This window comes from Elaeis guineensis, chromosome 14 (assembly GCF_000442705.2).
Source record: "Elaeis guineensis isolate ETL-2024a chromosome 14, EG11, whole genome shotgun sequence".
NCBI lineage: Eukaryota > Viridiplantae > Streptophyta > Magnoliopsida > Arecales > Arecaceae > Elaeis > Elaeis guineensis.
Genome location: NC_026006.2, coordinates 62,290,711 through 62,309,995, shown reverse-complemented (window position 1 = coordinate 62,309,995; position 19,285 = coordinate 62,290,711). Strand labels below are relative to the sequence as shown.

At 34.2% G+C, this 19,285-nt stretch overlaps 2 protein-coding genes and 1 pseudogene across 2 annotated transcripts; 2 read left to right on the top strand and 1 right to left on the bottom strand.

Annotated features, from left to right (window-relative positions):
* Nucleotides 1-1,510: 1,510 nt before the first annotated feature.
* Nucleotides 1,511-2,342, top strand: LOC114914798 (fasciclin-like arabinogalactan protein 14; annotated as a pseudogene).
* A 6,463-nt stretch (nt 2,343-8,805) lies between these two features.
* Nucleotides 8,806-14,404, top strand: LOC105057258 (rhamnogalacturonan I rhamnosyltransferase 4). The gene is made up of 8 exons (XM_010939810.3): nt 8,806-9,141; nt 11,987-12,054; nt 12,179-12,267; nt 12,356-12,542; nt 12,646-12,935; nt 13,026-13,230; nt 13,314-13,471; nt 13,953-14,404. Exons 1-8 carry the CDS (start codon nt 8,865-8,867, stop codon nt 14,212-14,214), a joined length of 1,536 nt encoding a protein of 511 aa, XP_010938112.1. The 5' UTR covers nt 8,806-8,864; the 3' UTR covers nt 14,215-14,404.
* Nucleotides 14,405-16,996: 2,592 nt separating this feature from the next.
* Nucleotides 16,997-18,479, bottom strand: LOC105057259 (NAC domain-containing protein 68). The gene is given in 4 exon segments (XM_010939811.4): nt 16,997-17,271; nt 17,274-17,676; nt 17,766-18,049; nt 18,149-18,479. Coding segments are annotated over 4 exon segments (906 nt in total). The 5' UTR covers nt 18,330-18,479; the 3' UTR covers nt 16,997-17,233.
* Between the last annotated feature and the right edge of the window lie 806 nt (nt 18,480-19,285).

The window sequence follows — 19,285 nt, the reverse complement described above, 5'->3', positions numbered from 1 at the left end:
ATTCTTGATCACGTTCCTATACATGTATTGTATTTTATTTATTTATAATATTTTTATTATCCAATTTTTTAGCATTATTAATTTGTTAAATGCATATGTGTGTGTAAATATATATAATGATGATGTATATAGATGCACATGGTGTTCATATGTTATATATATATATATATATATAAACATATCATCAAACTATGCAAAACCCTCAATACTTGTATGTGAAAACTTCTGTATTCCATAGTTTCTCAAAAGCCATTTGTGTAGACTACCAATTTCTAACGATACAAATCTCAATATTGCTGTTAGCATAATATAGGTAGCAGAATCTAGATACTTTTACTCGACAACCCATAAAGGCAAGGCCACAACCTACAATTCCTCATCATTCCTGATCTTGTTGTTCATGTTATATGATATTTTGTTTTAAAATAATTTAGGATCTATTTTTTTCTTTTCATGAAAATTTCAACCATGAAAGCTTTGTATTTGAATTTGTTCATTAAAATCATTATTTCCATGGTAGCAGAAGAGATGTTGGATTTGAAGGACCATGGGCTATTTTACCACACACACGTTTATGCTTGCGGTGCATGCGTAGGATGCATCGCAAGAATAAGCCATGCCGGGGAACCATGACTTTACCTATTCGCGAGATCTATTGTAGTTTAATTCTAGGCATGGTTGCAGAAAATAAGAGAACCATTGAGTTATCTATTAGGGTGATTATTATTAGCCATCAGAGCCTAGCTGAAGTTACTTGGACTGGACTCTGGAAGTATAGCACAAGCCAAGCAACATGAGAGAGGCCAAAAAAAAAAAAAAAAAAAGAAAGAGACAAGCCTCCACAAAAATCATTAAACATTCTAACCTTGATGGAGGTAGGATTTGAGTCTTGCTCTTCGGTATTACCATTAAGTGACTTTAGCGAAGATCCAAAAATAATTTATCTTTTTCGCTCACAGATGTTTAGCTCAGTACTTTGGAGGTTCTAGTTGAAGAAAAGTTGACAATTATATATGATAGTATTGCAAGATGGTTGGCACCATCCTATTTGTGAGAACTCTCACCATATGCCTCATGCATTCAATGAACTAGCAACTCGGATTGATTAACTATGTTTATCAGGTTATATCAAATTAGGGCATAAGTATGTTAGCTATCTAAATTATTAGATTATTGAATGGTCCTAGCTCTAACAAGTCATTTCTAACGATCTAAACTTCTTCGAAATCTTTTATCAAGTTCGGTGTCAAACAGTTTCCTTCTACGCTGTTATGATAACTAAAACCTTATATCCAGTTCATCCTTTATAGTTGCAATTAAAAAAAGAAGATGCCAAAAAATTGTCGACCTTTTAATAATTATAATTCTAAACTCCAAATATAATATCCCTAACTAATTCTTTCTTCTCTCCACAAGTTGCTCTCTATATATATTCCATCAACTCCTCTCACCCCACCAAACTACAATATCCTCCTCTTAGCACAGCAACTCAAGCCAAACCTATACTAAGATGGCCCCTATGCTCCAAGTTATGATCCTCCTCCTTTTCTTTCTCCTTTTATCCTCTATCATGGCCTTTGACATAACATCGATTCTCAAGCCATTCCTCGAGTTTGCCACCTTTAGCAACTGCCTCAATTATATGAAGCTTGTCTATGAAATTAACCACCGTCAAACAATCACTATTCTCGTTGTTGACAATTCTAGAATGCCAACAATCTCCTCCCTCCCTGAAGAAAGTCTTAAGCATGTCATGGAAGTCCATGTTATCCTCGACTATTATGACATAAAAAAGATTAGTGGCATACCACGTAGGAGCTTTATCCTCACGACTCTTTCAAACCATTGGTATTGCTATCAATAGAATGAGATTCTTGAATGTTACTCATAAGGCTGACGAGTCGGTGGTGTTTGGGTCGGCCATCCAAGGAGCCCCACATACCTCCACTTTGGTTAAGAAAGTTGTGATAATACCATACAATATTTCAGTGCTCCAGATTTCTGAGCCAATCATCCCACCTTGCATTGATGGTGCACCATATATCGCTCCTATATCATCTCCACTAGAGAAGATAGATCCCTCGGTAGAGGATCTAGAGATAGCTGATGCTTCTATAGAGTCTTCAAAAGAAAATATTGTTGATGCCCCTGCAGATGCTCCAGGAGAAAGCACTGAAATCTCTGCTGACTCTCCAAAAGCAGATGAGTCAAGCTTAGATGCATTTGAAGATCCATCTATCTCACGCAAGAAAGCCTTTGATGCGTCAACAAGCACATCTTTGAGAAGTCGACTATCAATTCATGCTATCATTGGATTTATCATGGGCATTGTATTTTTGTGAGCTCTTTGAGTTATTCGATTTTGGGTGTAATGGATAAATTAGATTTGCTTGATAACTGACATCAATTAAATATGCTTATCACTATTTCAATAGTAATGCCAATTGGATTCAATCGCTTAGAATTGTCTAACTGAATCATGAATACAAAATCTAATAGCCCGAGTAATTTGTGTTTATGTGATAAGAAAAACAAGTGACTTTAAATGAACGAATTTTTTGTTACCTACTTATAGTTGGATCTCTCTAACAATCAAAAGAGGCACATCCTTCAAGCCTTATATATCATGGGCTTGAAGATCATGCCAATATGTCCAATCTATTGATTCTCAGGAGTCATGATACCACTCCCTAGCATCACCACAAGCGCACTATAGAGGCATTTGGTATGGAGTGATCCATCTAAGATCAAGGATGTCATAGGTGGAGATAATGAGATCACAACATTTAGTTGTACCATGATAATCTTATTTGATAGTGGTCTAAAATTACTTCCACTCCTCAAATTACCACCTAACACAATGATGGAATACCCATCCTTGAGGTTGGTATCCAAAATTACCCCGGACGGTGATCTTGGATTGAAATTTAAGGATAAAAATATCCTTCAATCTAGTAAAAAATTGATATATCAATATGTCATTAATACATTATATCAACATTATATATCTGATATTATATTATATTGATATTATAGATATGTATGATATATATTATGTTATAATATATTCTCAATCATATTATTGTCATATAATTAGACAATAATAATTAGAGTAGAAATATCTTATTATACTTTATATTTATATAATAAAAGTATATAATATATTACTTCTATTTGCCTTATTTTTTTAATTAAAATAAATATTCATATTAATAAATAATATATCATAAATAAAAATAAAAATATTGATTCTATAATCATAATTAATATATTTTTTCATGATTAATAAGTTATAGAACTAACAAATATATTTTTATGAAATATATTAATTATTAATATAGTAATAATATATTAATATTTTTTATGATAAATAAATATATTTTTATAAAATATATCATGGATAGTTTTGATATTATATGGTCAGTAATCTTAAATTTTTATTAAATATAAAATAGTTTACTCAAAGATATTTGGAGATCTATAACCATTAGATCATGACCTCCCAAATATAGTAATATGAGATCATTGCAGATTAGATCACCACAAGATTTAGATTACTGGTGATCTTAAATCATCGTGGTAATCCCATTTGGATCATCAAATACTGCTATTTTTTCTTATTCTTCATGATCACAAATAATCATCCACGAAACAAATTTGACTAGTTTGTATTTATAAAAAATTAATTCCACCCATTAGGTATTATTGATTTCAGGCATGATCAATCATTATTATGAATGCAACTGATAATTTTTTTATCTAATTATTAATTTTGAGCTTATGCTTTCTATTTTATTATTCTTTATTATTACAGCTGTGATCCATGATAGTCGCAAAAATTCTTCCCCTTTGTTGGGGCATTTTTTTCTCATTTCATAAGCAAAAATTTTTTTATTCAAGGAGAGCAAAGATGAGATCATAGTAGCCATAGTTGAAAGAGATCTAGAAATTTTGATTTAGTTTTAATTTATGTACTTTTTTTTATTCTTTTTAAAGAATTTAGATAATGCTAGGTCTCTACAGTGGTATTAGAAAAATGCTATTGATATTTTAAATTTTGGCCAGCATTTTGATCGGTGCCATAGCTAAAGTTAGAATTATAATGGCTTTTGCAATGTATGCATGAGCCATCTTACCTTTGCATTCTATGTGGGTGTGCATTTTCAGGTTTGGATTAATTCTTAATAGCCCAATCATATCTAAATTATCAAAATCTAATTCATGTTAACCGATTTATACTAATTCATTTGGACTTTGCTAAATTCTAACTACAGACTAGGGTGTGGGGTCATTAGGAGGAGAGAGAAGGGTAATGGTATTAGAAATAGAGAAGAAATGTGGTCATTTTCTTTAGTTTCGATCAAAAACTAGCTCGAGGCGGCTAATAAAGGTGATCAAATTTTGAGTTGGTGATATCAATCATTTCATGTTCCAAATATAAAATGGTTAGATGTGTAAAGAATAATCCAAACATTTCAAAATATAAAAATATAATATATAAATCTTTGTTATCGTAGTCCACATAAATCCGAACATTTCGAAATATAAAGCAATATTAGATCAACAAACAACTTAGGATTTTTTAGTCTATTGCATAGTTTTAAATAATTTTAATAACAAAATCTAGAAAATCAAAATCCCAAATATAATCAAATGCTATATAATTATTTTGGTCAAGCTTTTGCTATCTTGATTCTAGTATATCAATTTAAATTTTTAAGTTAACTATAATTTAAAATCTTGAATCATCCAGGCACCAAGTGAAGATGACTATCTATATATATGTATTTTAAAAACCTTGACCAACATTATCAGATTGTGATGACTCCATATATCTATTGATGATTGATAAGATTTTTGACTCTCATGCGAGGTAAGCAAGAGGAGTAATGACTTCATAGTTATCTATACATATAAAATAATTTATAACTTGGTCAATGCACCATGAGTCCATGCCCTTACCTTTTCCAATATCTGCCACTGTCTACCATAGTGGACTGCTCTCCTCATAGTTTAACTTATATAATTAATAATGCTAAATGGTTGTTATAAATATAAATTTATATCTATAAGTATACTAAGAATACTATTAGAAAAAGTAACAGAAGCTTTTATAGAATAGTGACCCATAATGGATCGTTAGTTTCTTTGCATTCTCCACTGTCATATATCTTTAAAAAAATCACTTATTAAAATTTATCAAAATAGCCATCAAAATCCAAAATATACTATTTATACAAGATAACTTATTTTATATAAAATTTGAATATAAATATTTAAAAAAAAATTGTTTTTAAGGAAATACATATCGCCTAGATAATAATTACGTAGAAACTATTGTGTTTTTGACCATGCAAATTTTCAATCCATTATTTTCTATTAGAATAAAAATTAATGGTTTATTTTCCCAACTTAGTTTAGGTTTACTTCTTGAAAAAAATAATACAATAATAACTGTGGCAGACATTACTATTCATTATAATAAATTCCTTCTAAGATAACAAGATAATTTGATTTTGATCTTAAAATTTAAATTTAAAAATACTACTAAAAAATTATCGCAATAAAAGTATCAAGCTTAGAATCCTTAATAAATACTACCTAAAAATTATTAAAATAAAGATGAACCGAATAAATCAAAACATAACTATAGCACAGATCATAGAGATGGTGATCCAATTCTACTAAAAAATCATATTTAGACTTAAAGTTCTTAATAATTCTCTCCTCTCTTTATAAGGTTGTTATACAATAATTATCTTTTCTTTTTTTTTTATTCCTAAAACCCCACTTTATAAACAATACCTCCTCTCTCTCTCTTTTAAAGGTTGTTATACTATAAATATCTTCTCATGTATTTCTTTTCCAACTTTATCATTATTAGAGATATTGCTATAAAATTTTAGAAATCAATCCAGCAAAAATTGATATATCAATATACCATTAATATATTATATCAATATTATATATCTACTAATATATTATATTAATATTATAGATTATATTTATGATATATATTACATTATAATATATTCTTAATCATATTATTATTATATTATAAGACAATGATAATTTTAACTTAGAGAAGAAATAACTTATGGTACTTTATATTTATATAATAAAATTATTTCTATTTACCTTATTTTTTAATCAAATAAATATTTATATTAATAAATAATATATTATAAGTATAAATAAGAATATTGGTTCTATAATAATAATTAATATATTTTTATAGAATTAATAATTTATAGGACTAATAAATATATTTTTATAAAATATATTAATTATTAATATAGTAATAATGTATTAATATTTTATTATAATATATTTTATATGATAAATAAATATATTTTTATGAAATATATCATGATAGTTTTGATATTATATGGCCAGTAATCTTGGATTTTTATTGAATACGAAACAGGTTGCTCATAGATATATCGACATCTATAATTATTAGATCATGGTCTTCCAAATATAGTAATCCGAGATCACTGCAGATCAAATCATCACAGGATTTAGATTATTGATGAACTTAAATCATCATAGTAATTTTCTATTTGGATCATCAAATGCTACTATTATTTTTTTTTTGTTCTTCATGATCACAAATAATTATCCATGAAATAAATTGGATTAGTTTATATTTATAAAAAATCAATTCCACTTATTAGGTAGGAGGCTTGATCAGTCATAAGTATGAATGCAATTGGTACTGTTCTTTTATCTGATTATTAATTTTAAGGACATGCTTTCTATTTTATTCTTCTTCATTATTGAGGCAGTGATCCATGGTAGTCGCAAAAATTCTTTCCCTTTATTAGGGTCATTTTTTTCTTATTTTATAAGCAAAAATTCTTTTATTCAAGGAGAGCAAAGATGAGATCATAGTAGCCATAATTGGAAGTGATCTAGAAATTTTGATTTGATTTGAATCTATATACTTTTTTCTTATTCTTTTTGAAGAATTTTAGACAATGCTAAGTCTCCGTAGTGGCATTAGAAAAATACCATTGATATTTGAATTTTGGCTAGCATCTTGATTGGTGTAATAGCTAAAGTTAGAATTGCAGGGGCTTTTGCAATGTATGCATGAGCTATACTTTTGTATTCTATATGGATATATATTCAGGTTTGGATTAATTCTTAATAGCCTAATCGTATCTAAATTATCCAAACCTAATTCATGTTAACCGATTTGTACTAACTCATTTGGACGTTGCTAAATTCTAACCATAGACCAAGATGAGGGGTCATTAGGAGGAGAGAGAAGGATGGTGGTATTAGAAATGAAGAAGAAGTGTGATCATTTTCTTTACTTGAGGTGATTGATAGAGGCAAGTTTTAAGTTGGTGATACCAACCATTTTATGTTCCAAATATAAAATGGTTAAACGTGTAAAGATTAATCCAAACATTCCAAAATATAAAAAATATAATATATAAATTTTTATCATGTAGCTCACATAAATCTAAATATTTTGAAATATAAAACAATATAAAATCAACAAATAACTTGGGATTTTTTTAGTCTATCGTACAGCTTTAAATAACCTTAATTACAAAATCTAGAAAATCAATATCTCAAATACAATCAAATGCTATACAATTATTTTGGTCAAGCTTTTCTTATCTTGATTCTAGTATATCAATTTAATTTTTTGAATTACTTAAATATAATTTGAAATCTTGAATCATCCTATGACCAGGCACCAAGTGTAGATGGCTAACCATATATCTATACATATTTTTTAAAAATCTTGACCAACATTATCATATTACGATGACTCCATATGTTTGTTGATGATGACAAGATTTTTGACTATCATTCGAGGTAAGTAAGAGGAGTAATGACTTCATAGTTATCTATACAAATAAAATAATTTGTTATTTAGTATTTGAATACACCATGGACCCATAACCTTGTCTTTTTTCAGGTCTGCCACTATCTACCATAGTGCAATGCTCTCCTCATAGTCCATCTTATATAAACTAGTAACATTAAATGGTTGTTATAAATTTATATTTATATAAGTATATCAAGAACACTATTAAAAAAAATAACAGAAGCTTTTATAGAATAGTGGCCCATAATGGATTGTTAGTATTTTTGGATTCTCCATTATCATATACCTTTAAAAAAATCGCTTATTAAAATTATCAAAACAGCCATCAAAATCCAAAATATACTATTTTTACAAGATAATTTATTTTATATAAATTTAAATATAAATATTTAAAAATTTTTAGTTTTTAAAAAATGCATATCTTCTAGATAATGATTATCCGAATACTATTATGTTTCTGACCATGCAAATTTTGAATCCATTATTTTCTATTAGAATGGAAATTGTTGGTTTATTTGTCCTGTGAATTTAATTTTTTTAAAAAAAATAACACAATAACAACTGCTGTTGTTGATACTAATGTTCATTATAATAAATTTCTTTTGAGATAACAAGATAATTTGATGTTGGTCTTAAAACTTAAACTTAAAAATATTACTATAAAATTATCACAATAAAAATATTAGATTTAGAGTCCTTAATAAATACTAATTAAAAATTATTAAAATAGAGATGAATTGAATAAATCAAAAGATAACTATAATATAGATCAAAGAGAAGGTGATCCAATTTTACTAAAATACTGTACTTAGGCTTAGAGTCCTAAATAAATTCCTCCTCTCTTTACAAGGTTGTTACACAATAATTATCTTTTCCTTTTCCTATTTCTAAAAGTCCACTTTACATACTATACGTCCTCTCTCGTTGTACTATAAATATCTTCTCGTATCGTTTTTCCTCAAACTCCGCCGTTATTAATGCAGCCATAGGTTGGGATTCTGGAAGGGGCCCGGGGATGGTGGACATCGGGATGTCGAGGACGCTGCCGCTGAGGGCCTCCGGCGGCGGTGGCGGAGGGCGGCGGAGGATTAGCATGAAGAGGTTCATGCTATATTTGGGGGCGTGCTTCCTGGGGTGGACGGTGCTCGTGCCTCTCACGTCCGTGTGGCAGCCCCGCCTCCCCGGGTCCTGGCCCACCGACTACTTCGACCGCTGCGGCCACCCCAACGCCACCAACTCCATCATCGAAATCGCCCGCTCCCCGCCGTCGCCGCCGGCGATCGTTCCCCACAGTTAGTCGCATTCCTTCTCTCTTTCTCTTTCTCTCTTTTTCGGTTTCATCTGTACGCCCGTCTTCGTTCTTGGCTCCGTTCTTGATTTTCTTGACGGGAATTCTAGCCTTTGCTGAAAAAGTCGGAGAAAGTTTTGATTTTTAGGTGAATGTGGTGATGAAGATGTTCGAATGAAAAATAAAAATTGGGGTCTTTCTGTTTTGATTGTTGGTTGTTCTGTTTGTTTCTGATCTTGGATTTTACTATTGATTGTATCGATGGATTTAATTAATTGATCGTTCTAGTTCTTTGTTGTTGGACGACTGTTCGGCTTTCAGTGTTGAAGTAGTATTTGATGATGTTGCTGCTGGTTTGGTGTATGCCTAGTTTCTTTTACTTGGGTCTCGTGATTTTAGGGTTTTATGATTTGATTCGACTGCGAATGGATTGTTAGGGTTTGCTTGTTAGGGCGTGATAGGAATGAATACTAGAAGAGCTTATTAGGTCTCAAAATCTTGAAGTACATAATAAAAATTTTATTTTGGAATTAATGTGGGTCTATGGGGCTTCCTGCCTTACTTTTGCATTTGGATCGTAATTCATGTATATGGTCTCTCTGTTATTCTTTTTGTTTTGGGATCACTTCATCTACTACAAGAGCCAATTGGTTGGTCTTCAGTTACAGAAATCAAGTAGATGGATGATAGAAATGGGTTAACCGAATCAGATGGGTGTTATGGTGGAAGTAACGTGTTATTTGACCCATCCCTAACTTATAATATTTACAGGGAAAAGGAAGGACCTAATGATATGGCAATGCTTAAAAATATGTTGAAGATTGAGGACAATCACGGTTGCTATGTCATTTTCCAGATTTACAGAGAAGATTTACTGAGAAAGTATACATAAATCTGTTAACAATCGAACCAGAACGTGCAGCTCATTTAGCGAATCAATATAATCATCAATTTATCATATTTTGCTATGTGAAAGTATCTTTCAAAAAACCTGCATTTCCTACGAGGGCATCATTTCCTTTTTTTTGGGACATGTGAAATATCATTGAGATTGCTGGCCCATTTTGTCATCATAAGAGGTTCAATATCCATGATGTTTTTACTGATGAAGATGAATAATTTAGTGCCCAGAAGAGTCAGACCTCGAAGGACAAGATTGAAGATATTACGAAAAGAATATACTGTTGACATATTAAGAATTGTGTCTGCATGTAATTTAAGTGAAGATTGGTTTGTTTATGGGTTCTTTAAGTGAGAGTGGCCTTTCAAATTTTTTCCTTTGTCCAAGAATTTAAAATGGAGTATGAATTTGTTTCACAATATTTTACAATTGTTCAAATATAATTTTCTCAGTCATCTTTTCTTCTTTATTGGTGTGCAGGATCAAATAAGGAGGAACCTGTTTGTGGCTTGACTATCGTTTTTACTGTCATTAGGACCTTTGTCATTGCTTATTTCTTGCTGTCCTGCATACAGTAAAGGAAGCTGTATAACAGTATAAGTGATAGGGTATGAGAGATGGTTAAACAATTAGCAGAATAGATTCACATGTATCATGTTTTGTTGTTCTCATAGTTAAGAAATCAGTTCTATCCTAGATATTGCTATATTGCTTTTTCTTCTTTTGCATCTTCAGATTTATGTGACTATTGAAGATTAAGGAGTCTATAAAGGGCTGTAGTTGGGCAAAAACTCTTTGGTCTGCATGCATCAACAAGTTTTGTGCCTTAAAAAAAATGTATGGAGGATGCATGAAAAAGTTACCCTTCCATAGGAGTGGTTTGTAATTACATGTAGTCTGCAATTTGCATAATTGTCTCCAGAATTGGCTCACACAAGCTGGAATTAGACCGATCTTCTTTAGGGAATTCTAAGGCCTCACATTGTGGATCCTGTAGAAGTTAGAAGCAAATCGCATATGGTGTTTTTACATATCCAGCTTCTTTAAATGTCTACCTACTCAATACTTGGTTTCAAAGACTATAAGAAGCACTCCAAATCTTAAACAATACGGGGAGGCAATGATAGCATTGAGACATTTTTCATGCACTTTTTGTTAGGTATTATCATTTTTTTTATTATTAATATAACAGCTACCTAATTTAGATTTCTGCTGCTAACTATTTAAGATTGTAATATGGTACATTACAATAACTTATGTATTGAGCTTTTGGAGTGCTCTATAGTCTCATGTGCTTAGTTTAGAAACCATTGTATATATGCAAAATCATTAACCATTTAGGTTAGCGCAAATGTTATCTTGATGTTGCTCGTGCATTATCTGCATCACCTATCAAAATGCAAAGTTTGAACCTTATTGCATTATATTAGCTAACCTATTTATTAGGTTTACAATATTAGCATGCTTACTGAAGAATTTGTTTGGTGAAGATCTGTTAAATGCTGGTTAAGTATGGTTTGAGAAAGATGCAATAGGCAAGACTGGGAGGTCACTAGCACCTTTCTAGATAATGGTCACTTGGTGATGATTGTTTCAATGATTTTACTCTTGGGAGTTCAAATTTGTTCTTTATGAAGGTGCTTAATCTGCTGGATTGGTTGATCTTTTGTTATGTTTGATGTATTTAATTTGGAGCTGTTTCCTTTTAACAACCACAGGTAGTAATGGCTCTTAGAAGCTTTTTCCTAGCTTTCATAAGGTTGATAAGGTTGTAAAATAGCTGGAAATTTTAAGTTTGATCTATATATTCAGTTGTCATATGTTTATCTTGCCTTCCTTTTTCAGCTTCCATAAGGTTCTTGTTGTATGTTCCTAAAATGTCATGGGCATAATTTAAAGATTTACTTTATTACTTTTTCCCCATATTTACTTGAACCATCTTCTCCAGGGGTTTATAAAAGCAATGGTTATCTTCTGGTGTCATGCAATGGTGGCTTGAATCAAATGCGAGCTGGGGTTTGTAAATTTTTTGTTAATTAACTTCATTTGCCTTTCCCAAGCCCTCCAGATCATGTGCAATTTGAAAACTTTGGTTGCTGCTGCTAATCCACTGTTCTTATAATAATTTGGGACCTTTCAGATCTGCGATATGGTTACTGTTGCACGCTATCTGAATCTTACTTTGGTAGTTCCTGAACTTGATAAAAATTCTTTCTGGGCTGATTCTAGGTATGAAGTTCACTTTTAGCTTTCTGGCTGAAGCTGTACTATTGTTCATGGAATGATTATTTCTTACCATAGTCAGTATGTTATGCAGTGACTTTCGGGATATATTTAATGTTAATCATTTCATAAATTCCTTGAGAGATGAAGTAAAAATTGTCAAAAAGCTTCCGGCCAAATTTGGTAGAAAAACTCCAAACAAGTCCGTTAAAGAAGTTCCTAGGGAAATATTCTCTATGCCTCCGGTTAGCTGGTCCAATGAGAAATACTACTTGAAGCAGGTCAGTCAAGGGAATCTTTTCTTCTTATTACTACATGCAATATTCCTCCTAGACGATCTACTTCAGACATGAACTTTCTTGCAAAAATTTGTGTTGCTTGCAGATCTTGCCTATTGCAAGGAAGCACAAAGTGATCCATTTTATTAAAACAGATGCTCGTCTTGCAAACAATGGCCTTCCAGTTGAGCTCCAAAAGCTTCGTTGCCGTGTTAATTATGAGGCATTAAAATTTACACCACAGATAGAGGCCTTAGGTGACAAGCTTATCTCAATTCTTAGGAGAAAGGGGCTCTTCATTGTGCTTCATCTGCGATATGAGATGGATATGCTATCATTTTCTGGTTGTACGCATGGATGTTCTGACGAAGAAACTGCAGAACTCACCAGGATGAGGTTTAATGTTTACTCTGAGAGTGCTTCTTTTGGTTTGCTTTTCACTCATCAGCTATTGATGGTGTTTGTTTTGCATTTTTGAACTTTTAGATATGAGTATCCATGGTGGAAAGAGAAGGAGATAGTGTCCGAGAAGAAAAGGCTGGAAGGTTTGTGCCCTCTTACCCCTGAGGAAATATCATTGGTCTTACAAGCATTAGGCTTTGCGGGGGACACCCAAATATACATTGCCTCTGGGGAGATCTATGGTGGTGAGAGAAGGCTGGCTGCCCTGAGAGCTGCATATCCTAATATAGTATGCCCATATTCTTACTTGTCTCTGTATGATTTTTAAGACATTGCTCTGATCACTGTCATTCACCTTCTTTCCAATTACAGGTAAGGAAGGAGATGCTTCTTAGTCCTGATGAGTTGAGGCCTTTCCAGAATCACTCGACTCAGATGGCAGCACTAGATTATCTGGTTTCTGTTGCAAGTGATGTTTTTATCCCCAGTTATGATGGAAATATGGCAAAAGTTGTGGAGGGACACCGCAGGTTTGCCCTTTTTTTTTTTTCTTTGCTTCTTTTCATGGTTCTCTAAATCCCTTTATTGAGGAGAAGCTGCCATCTGAATGGTTGTTTTAAAATTTTTTTGCACCCCAGCTCGAGAAGTTTGGCATTGTCAAGATGTTATTTGCTGAATTTGTTACCGTGCTTGAATAATTTACATGACTAAAATGCCTGAGCTCATAAGAATTATCAATGTGTTTTATGTGCATATGGTTGCTTTCCTCTTTATGTCTTTTTTATCTGAACTATGTATGTATAGAAAGCATTTAATTATAGGCATTTAAGAACATATTGTAAAGGTATGAGTTGGTGCTATAAAATTCTGTTTTGGTTACTGAATGACTTCCCAGGTTCAGGAACTCCTTAAAATTTTCTTTTGCTCTGTTTGGATCCCTTTGTTTTATACACTCACTTGAATTCAATGATTTAGCCTTTTTATCAACTGGTCTCTTATTTGTCTGTATAGGTTTGCTGGCTTCCGTCAGACCATTTTGTTGGATAGAAAAGAACTAGTAAATCTTTTGGATCTCCTCAATGATGGGAAACTATCATGGGACGAGTTCTCTAATGCTGTTCAAGAAGTACACAAAAATCGAATGGGCCAGCCAACAGTAAGGAAAGTCATTCCTGGACGGCCAAAGGAGGAAGACAATTTTTATGCCAATCCTCAAGAATGCCTCCCCCCTCTAAGAAGTCCAGGCACTGAATCAAGGCACTCTGACATCTGAAGCTGTTGAGGAGTAATTCTCGACATCTTCCTGACTATGATATCCTCCTTTTGTGGTTATGCCAGCATATATGCAGTTTACTTGGTACAGCTGACCCCTAGTTTTTCTTTCTGTGACTCTGATTTTATGAGTAGAGATGGGTTAGGAACACTCAATGATGCTTAAACCATCAGCATGGAGTGTAGAGGTCGAAGGATCACGAGCTTGAATTTTTTTTTTTTTCCAGTTTTTTAACATCTACATTTTTAACAACTGCTTTGCCATTCTTTCATGGTTCAGTTTTTTAGATTCTTCAGATTTTTTTTTTTTTCCTTCAATTTCATTGACCAAGGCTATAATAGCGAACATGGTGGCCTTAGGATTATATCAGGATACTTCTGTAACCTCTCTGTCTTTTGTTACAAAATATTGTGAAATTCAGTTACAGAATGTTATCTTCAGTTGCAATTACAAAATCAATTTGGTTGGCTAATGCTCCTGTAGTCATGTGATTCTGAAATGGGCAATATTAGGATCATGGCCTGAATTCATCATTTTCATGTTGGTACCAAGGATTGGAAGTGAAGCTATACATTGCTGTGGTTGTATTTCTGGTCGTGTTCTGTCAACCGCTGCTCAAAACATTTGTTGGGAGTGATGATGTGTCATTTGGTTTTTCCTCCTCTCTTGTCATGTTTATTGCATTAGAATGCATGACTTTCACTATTTCACCATTCAGTTCCGTGGAAACAGCCTTAAAGACTCACCGCACAGACAGGACCGTGATTGGGAACAAGCTCAAAAAGCATTGGGAAAGAATTCTTATGGTTGGTTTTTTTTTTTTTTTTTTGGTAATTGTGGAAAATCTTCCTGTTATCTTTCTACGAAGACGGAAAGAAAATAAAAGATAGAAAAAAAAGAGGGACGGAAGATAGCTACCAGGATGTTTTATCGAGGATGCAACCTGACAAGTCCTAGGCATGAACACCTTCAAGTTATACTTTTGGATCATCCATTCGTCCGCTAGGAACCAACTTAAGGACCGAGGGCGAATTGAAAGAAGTTATAACTTGGCACTGCACTAGGCCCACAACCAGTTTCTAAAAGCAAGATGGTCTTTTGAATCAAGAATGACTCGTTTATGACAACGGCTAATTATGTGAAAGAAGATTACAGTATTATATTTAAGGCAGATAACCTTATTCACCGTTCTGTGAATATTATGAAATTAAGTTCCATGTGGAATTTAGGGCTCACAGCAAGATGCAGTCGAACTAGCTTTTGCATGGAATCAAGAATCCCATGTCCAATTCTTACGTGAAACTGTGTTGATATTAGTGGGTAAACCATCCATAAAGACATTTAACTGCATTCATCGAAGATGTAATCTCCATCATAATGGTAATATGCAAGACATGCAGGATTAGACGTAGTAAAATATCCACCTTTTTTTTCTGCTGACCGTTACCACTATTATTGTGGATATTTGCTGTTGATCCCTGCCATATTTTAAACACTTCTACAATTGAGTTAAAATATACCGAGTCCTCATCCCCTGTCCCCAACCCTCCATTCTTGCATGCGGCCTGTCCCTGTCCTAGTTTTAGAAACTTTAGCTTAATAACATATGATTCATGCACCACTTTTTTTTTTATCAAACTAGCATATGCACCTCAGAAAAAACCAAAAGAGAAAAAAAGGAAAGAAAAGGGAAAGTTTATTACTAACCTTATTTCTGTTTGTTTGCTGGATTTACCATCAAAGGATCACATTTACAATGATGTGGAGGATTCTTTCGATACCTATAACTATACATCTGCTTTTCACCTTTTCTATTGCTGTCAGAGGCTAATAGCAAATGATTATCTCAAGTGGCACTTGAGTTTCAGGAACATGTCAGAGGAAGGGCAAGGTTATTATTACTTTCACTCAACAATACCAGAGTCTACTTCATCTTGGATGGGTGTCTTCTATTTTTGGATTAGTCAAAATCATGGAATCAGTTGCATCAATTATTCTGCTGTTCTTTATGATGGATATGTAACTCACTTAAACTGGGCATTGGTAAACAGAGGCTATCCATTTCTATGGGACAACATTCAGCATCGACTACATCTTAACAACAGAGGCCTTCAAGATTTCTTAAACTCTCAAATTCATTTGCAGCTGTGCTATTATCTATTTTATACTGCTTCAACTGTTTTGTGTCAAGTTCCGAGCCAATGTCTGATAGAAGAAGTTAATCTGATTCAGGAATGCAGTGCTTTAAACATTCACAACCGAAGCGCCAACTACAACTGTGAAAGTAGTTGCTTTCATTATTTGCTATGCTATCAGTGTTCCTATATTCAACTTTTGCTGTCCGTGTCACCTGTTGCTTGGTATTGTATGGTGTATTTCATTCTAGAACTCCAGTTTTCATGTTGTAAATGTTGCCATCAGCTTCTTTTGTTCTGTGTTGTGTTGATGTATTTAGCTTTGCTGGTGGTCTTGTAAATGGTACTCTTTTTAGTTGGCCATGAATAGTTGCTTTACCAAAAAAAAAAAAAAAAAAAAAGAAAAGCTAGCATACGCACATGAATTTGCTTCTGTAGTAGTTCCCTCTGCTGAGCTGCTTCAAATAAACTACGATATATTGAGTATATATTGCGTTGTAGGCATGCAGGCAATGCTAAAGACCTCAATTTTTTAAAAGTTAAGCATAACCATGGCTCTAAAGAATGTTCACATCAAGCTGCAGAAATTCTGCTTCAATTTTTCTCAAAAACCAAACCTTTCATTTGTCCAAACTAAATCAACATACTTCCGCAACTAAAATCATGTTATCATGTATATATATTTATATAAATCGAAACTTTTCCCTTTTCAAAACAAATGACAACTGTTTAAATATGCGAGGGAAAAAAAAAATAAAACAAAAAAATGAATCCTACACTATAATATGATGTGAGCAACTTGCTACAGTTCTCATCCTCCTACACCCTAGAGTGCTCAGCTGCCCTACTATATATACAATGATTTCCATGAAAACCTTCTAATATTAGAAGGGTGGCATGTTCGTTCGGCTCAGCTTCAGAATGGAGAACCGATGGTGGAGAAGTAGTACTCCTGGTTCGACGTATCGATAGCAGGTGTGGCTCCAAATGCTGCTGAAAAGCTCTGCAAATCATCTAGATACAAGTCGCTAAACCAATCGCTATCCTCTTTCTGTCGTTCTACCATCTGAAAGCTACCAGTATTACTGGTTCTCATAGCTTCAACTCCATCAAAAGCTTGATATAGCTGAGCTCCAACCTGACCCAGACTGTCAAAGTCTGGGAACACCTCTGTCTCAATGTCGGATTCTGGTGTCCTGAAACTTTCCGATGCCTCCATCGAATCCATCATCTCTCCAAGGGATCCCTCCTCCTTCTCCTTCTGCCGCTGCATCTTCTCCCAGTTGTTCTTCTTGTTGTACAATCGACAAAGTACCCAGTCATCCAACTGCAAGACAAAAAAGAAAAAACTCTGTTCTATTAATGATCGGAAAGTAAATGGTATTGAAAGGATGCTCTGTTTTTCTGATGACGTACTCTGCCACCATTGTTCTTGTTGGCGACTCGGTTGGTGTCTGCGAGCCTGTACTCATGCATGATCCAATCAGTCTTGACTGCTTTCGACGCCTTTCCATTGTAGAACACCAAAGACTTCTTTATCCCGAGAGGCCGGTTGCTCCCCGGCGGCGTGACCGGCTTATCGGCCCCTGTTGCCTTCCAGTATCCCCTTTCGGCGGCCCTGTTAGGCCTCGACCCGTTCGGGTATTTCCTGTCGCGCGGCGTGAAGAAATACCACTCCTTCTGTCCAAACAATGCCTTCTCTGCTCAAATATCAAGCACCAAAACAAAGCAATCCGGATCAGAACAAACCCAACATGCGTCGAAGACTTTGACATGGAACAAGGTGTTTGATGTGGTACCTGGGAGGTCCCAAGGGTCGTACTTGTAGAGATCGACCTCGGCGATGATGGGAACGGGAAGGCACTGCTTGGCGACCTTTCGGCAGAGGTAATGGACGACGAGCTCCTCGTCGGTGGGATGGAATCGGAAACCCGGTGGCAGGTTGAGCTCCGCCTCGGCATCTCTTCTCCTTCCCATCATTCTCTCCACCTCCTCCTGCTGCTCTTCTTCTGAGGTGTTGATGTTATAATAAAGTTGGTGATGGTTTGAGGTGTTTATTTGTTTGGCTGAAGAAGCTCGGTGGCGCTTCTCTTGTGACGAGGGGACGGGGCTCGAGCCTCAAAAAGGACCTGGAAAGGTCTATAAATATCCAGGGGATTCGATGGGGGAAGAGGCGGGTTTAACGTGGACGCAGTGCCGGTCACTCCATCTCTCTCTCTGCGTGTTGTTTCCCTCGTGGTGTCGGTCCACACGTGGTGAGGCGGTGGCACCAAGGAAGGTTCGTTCGCAATCGCGGGTACCGGGACGGGAAGAGCCTATGGTTTGGGCTCTATCTGGGGTTGTTTGTCTTTTACTTTGACTGTGGTGGGGCTGACGGTCAACCGGGTCGGTCCATGTCTTAACAGTGGTCAAAAAAAAAAAAACGCCATCGGATCAGGGTGGGAATAGGAATATTCGACTTTGATGCTTGGTTGTTTTGTTGACACATGTGCGTGACGTCAGGGGCTGCATTGGGCCCCGGCGGCTATTCACGCACGTGGGGAGCCCTTTTCGTTCACATTAAATGTGGACCATTTGGTGTAGCAGAAGGAAAGAGCTTCATTTTTTGGTTCAGGTTGTGTCTTTTGCGCAAAAAAATGATCCATCTTCTTGAGCAATTGGATTGTGCATTGCACAATTCTTAAAGCTATTTTCATAGTGCAAATATAAAGGACTATGCTTTAGCTACTTGCAAATGTATTCTTATGAGATTGATTTGTAATTGAAATGTATATTGTAGAGAACTCCATTTTACTTAAAATGCTGATATTGTGACAGAGCATGAAAGAATTTAACCCAAGGATGGTGTATGATCACTAAGAAAATTAACATGGGTGGTAGGTCATTCAATCAATAAAGCTATTCAAAATTAGATATTTGATTTTGAGTTTTGTATC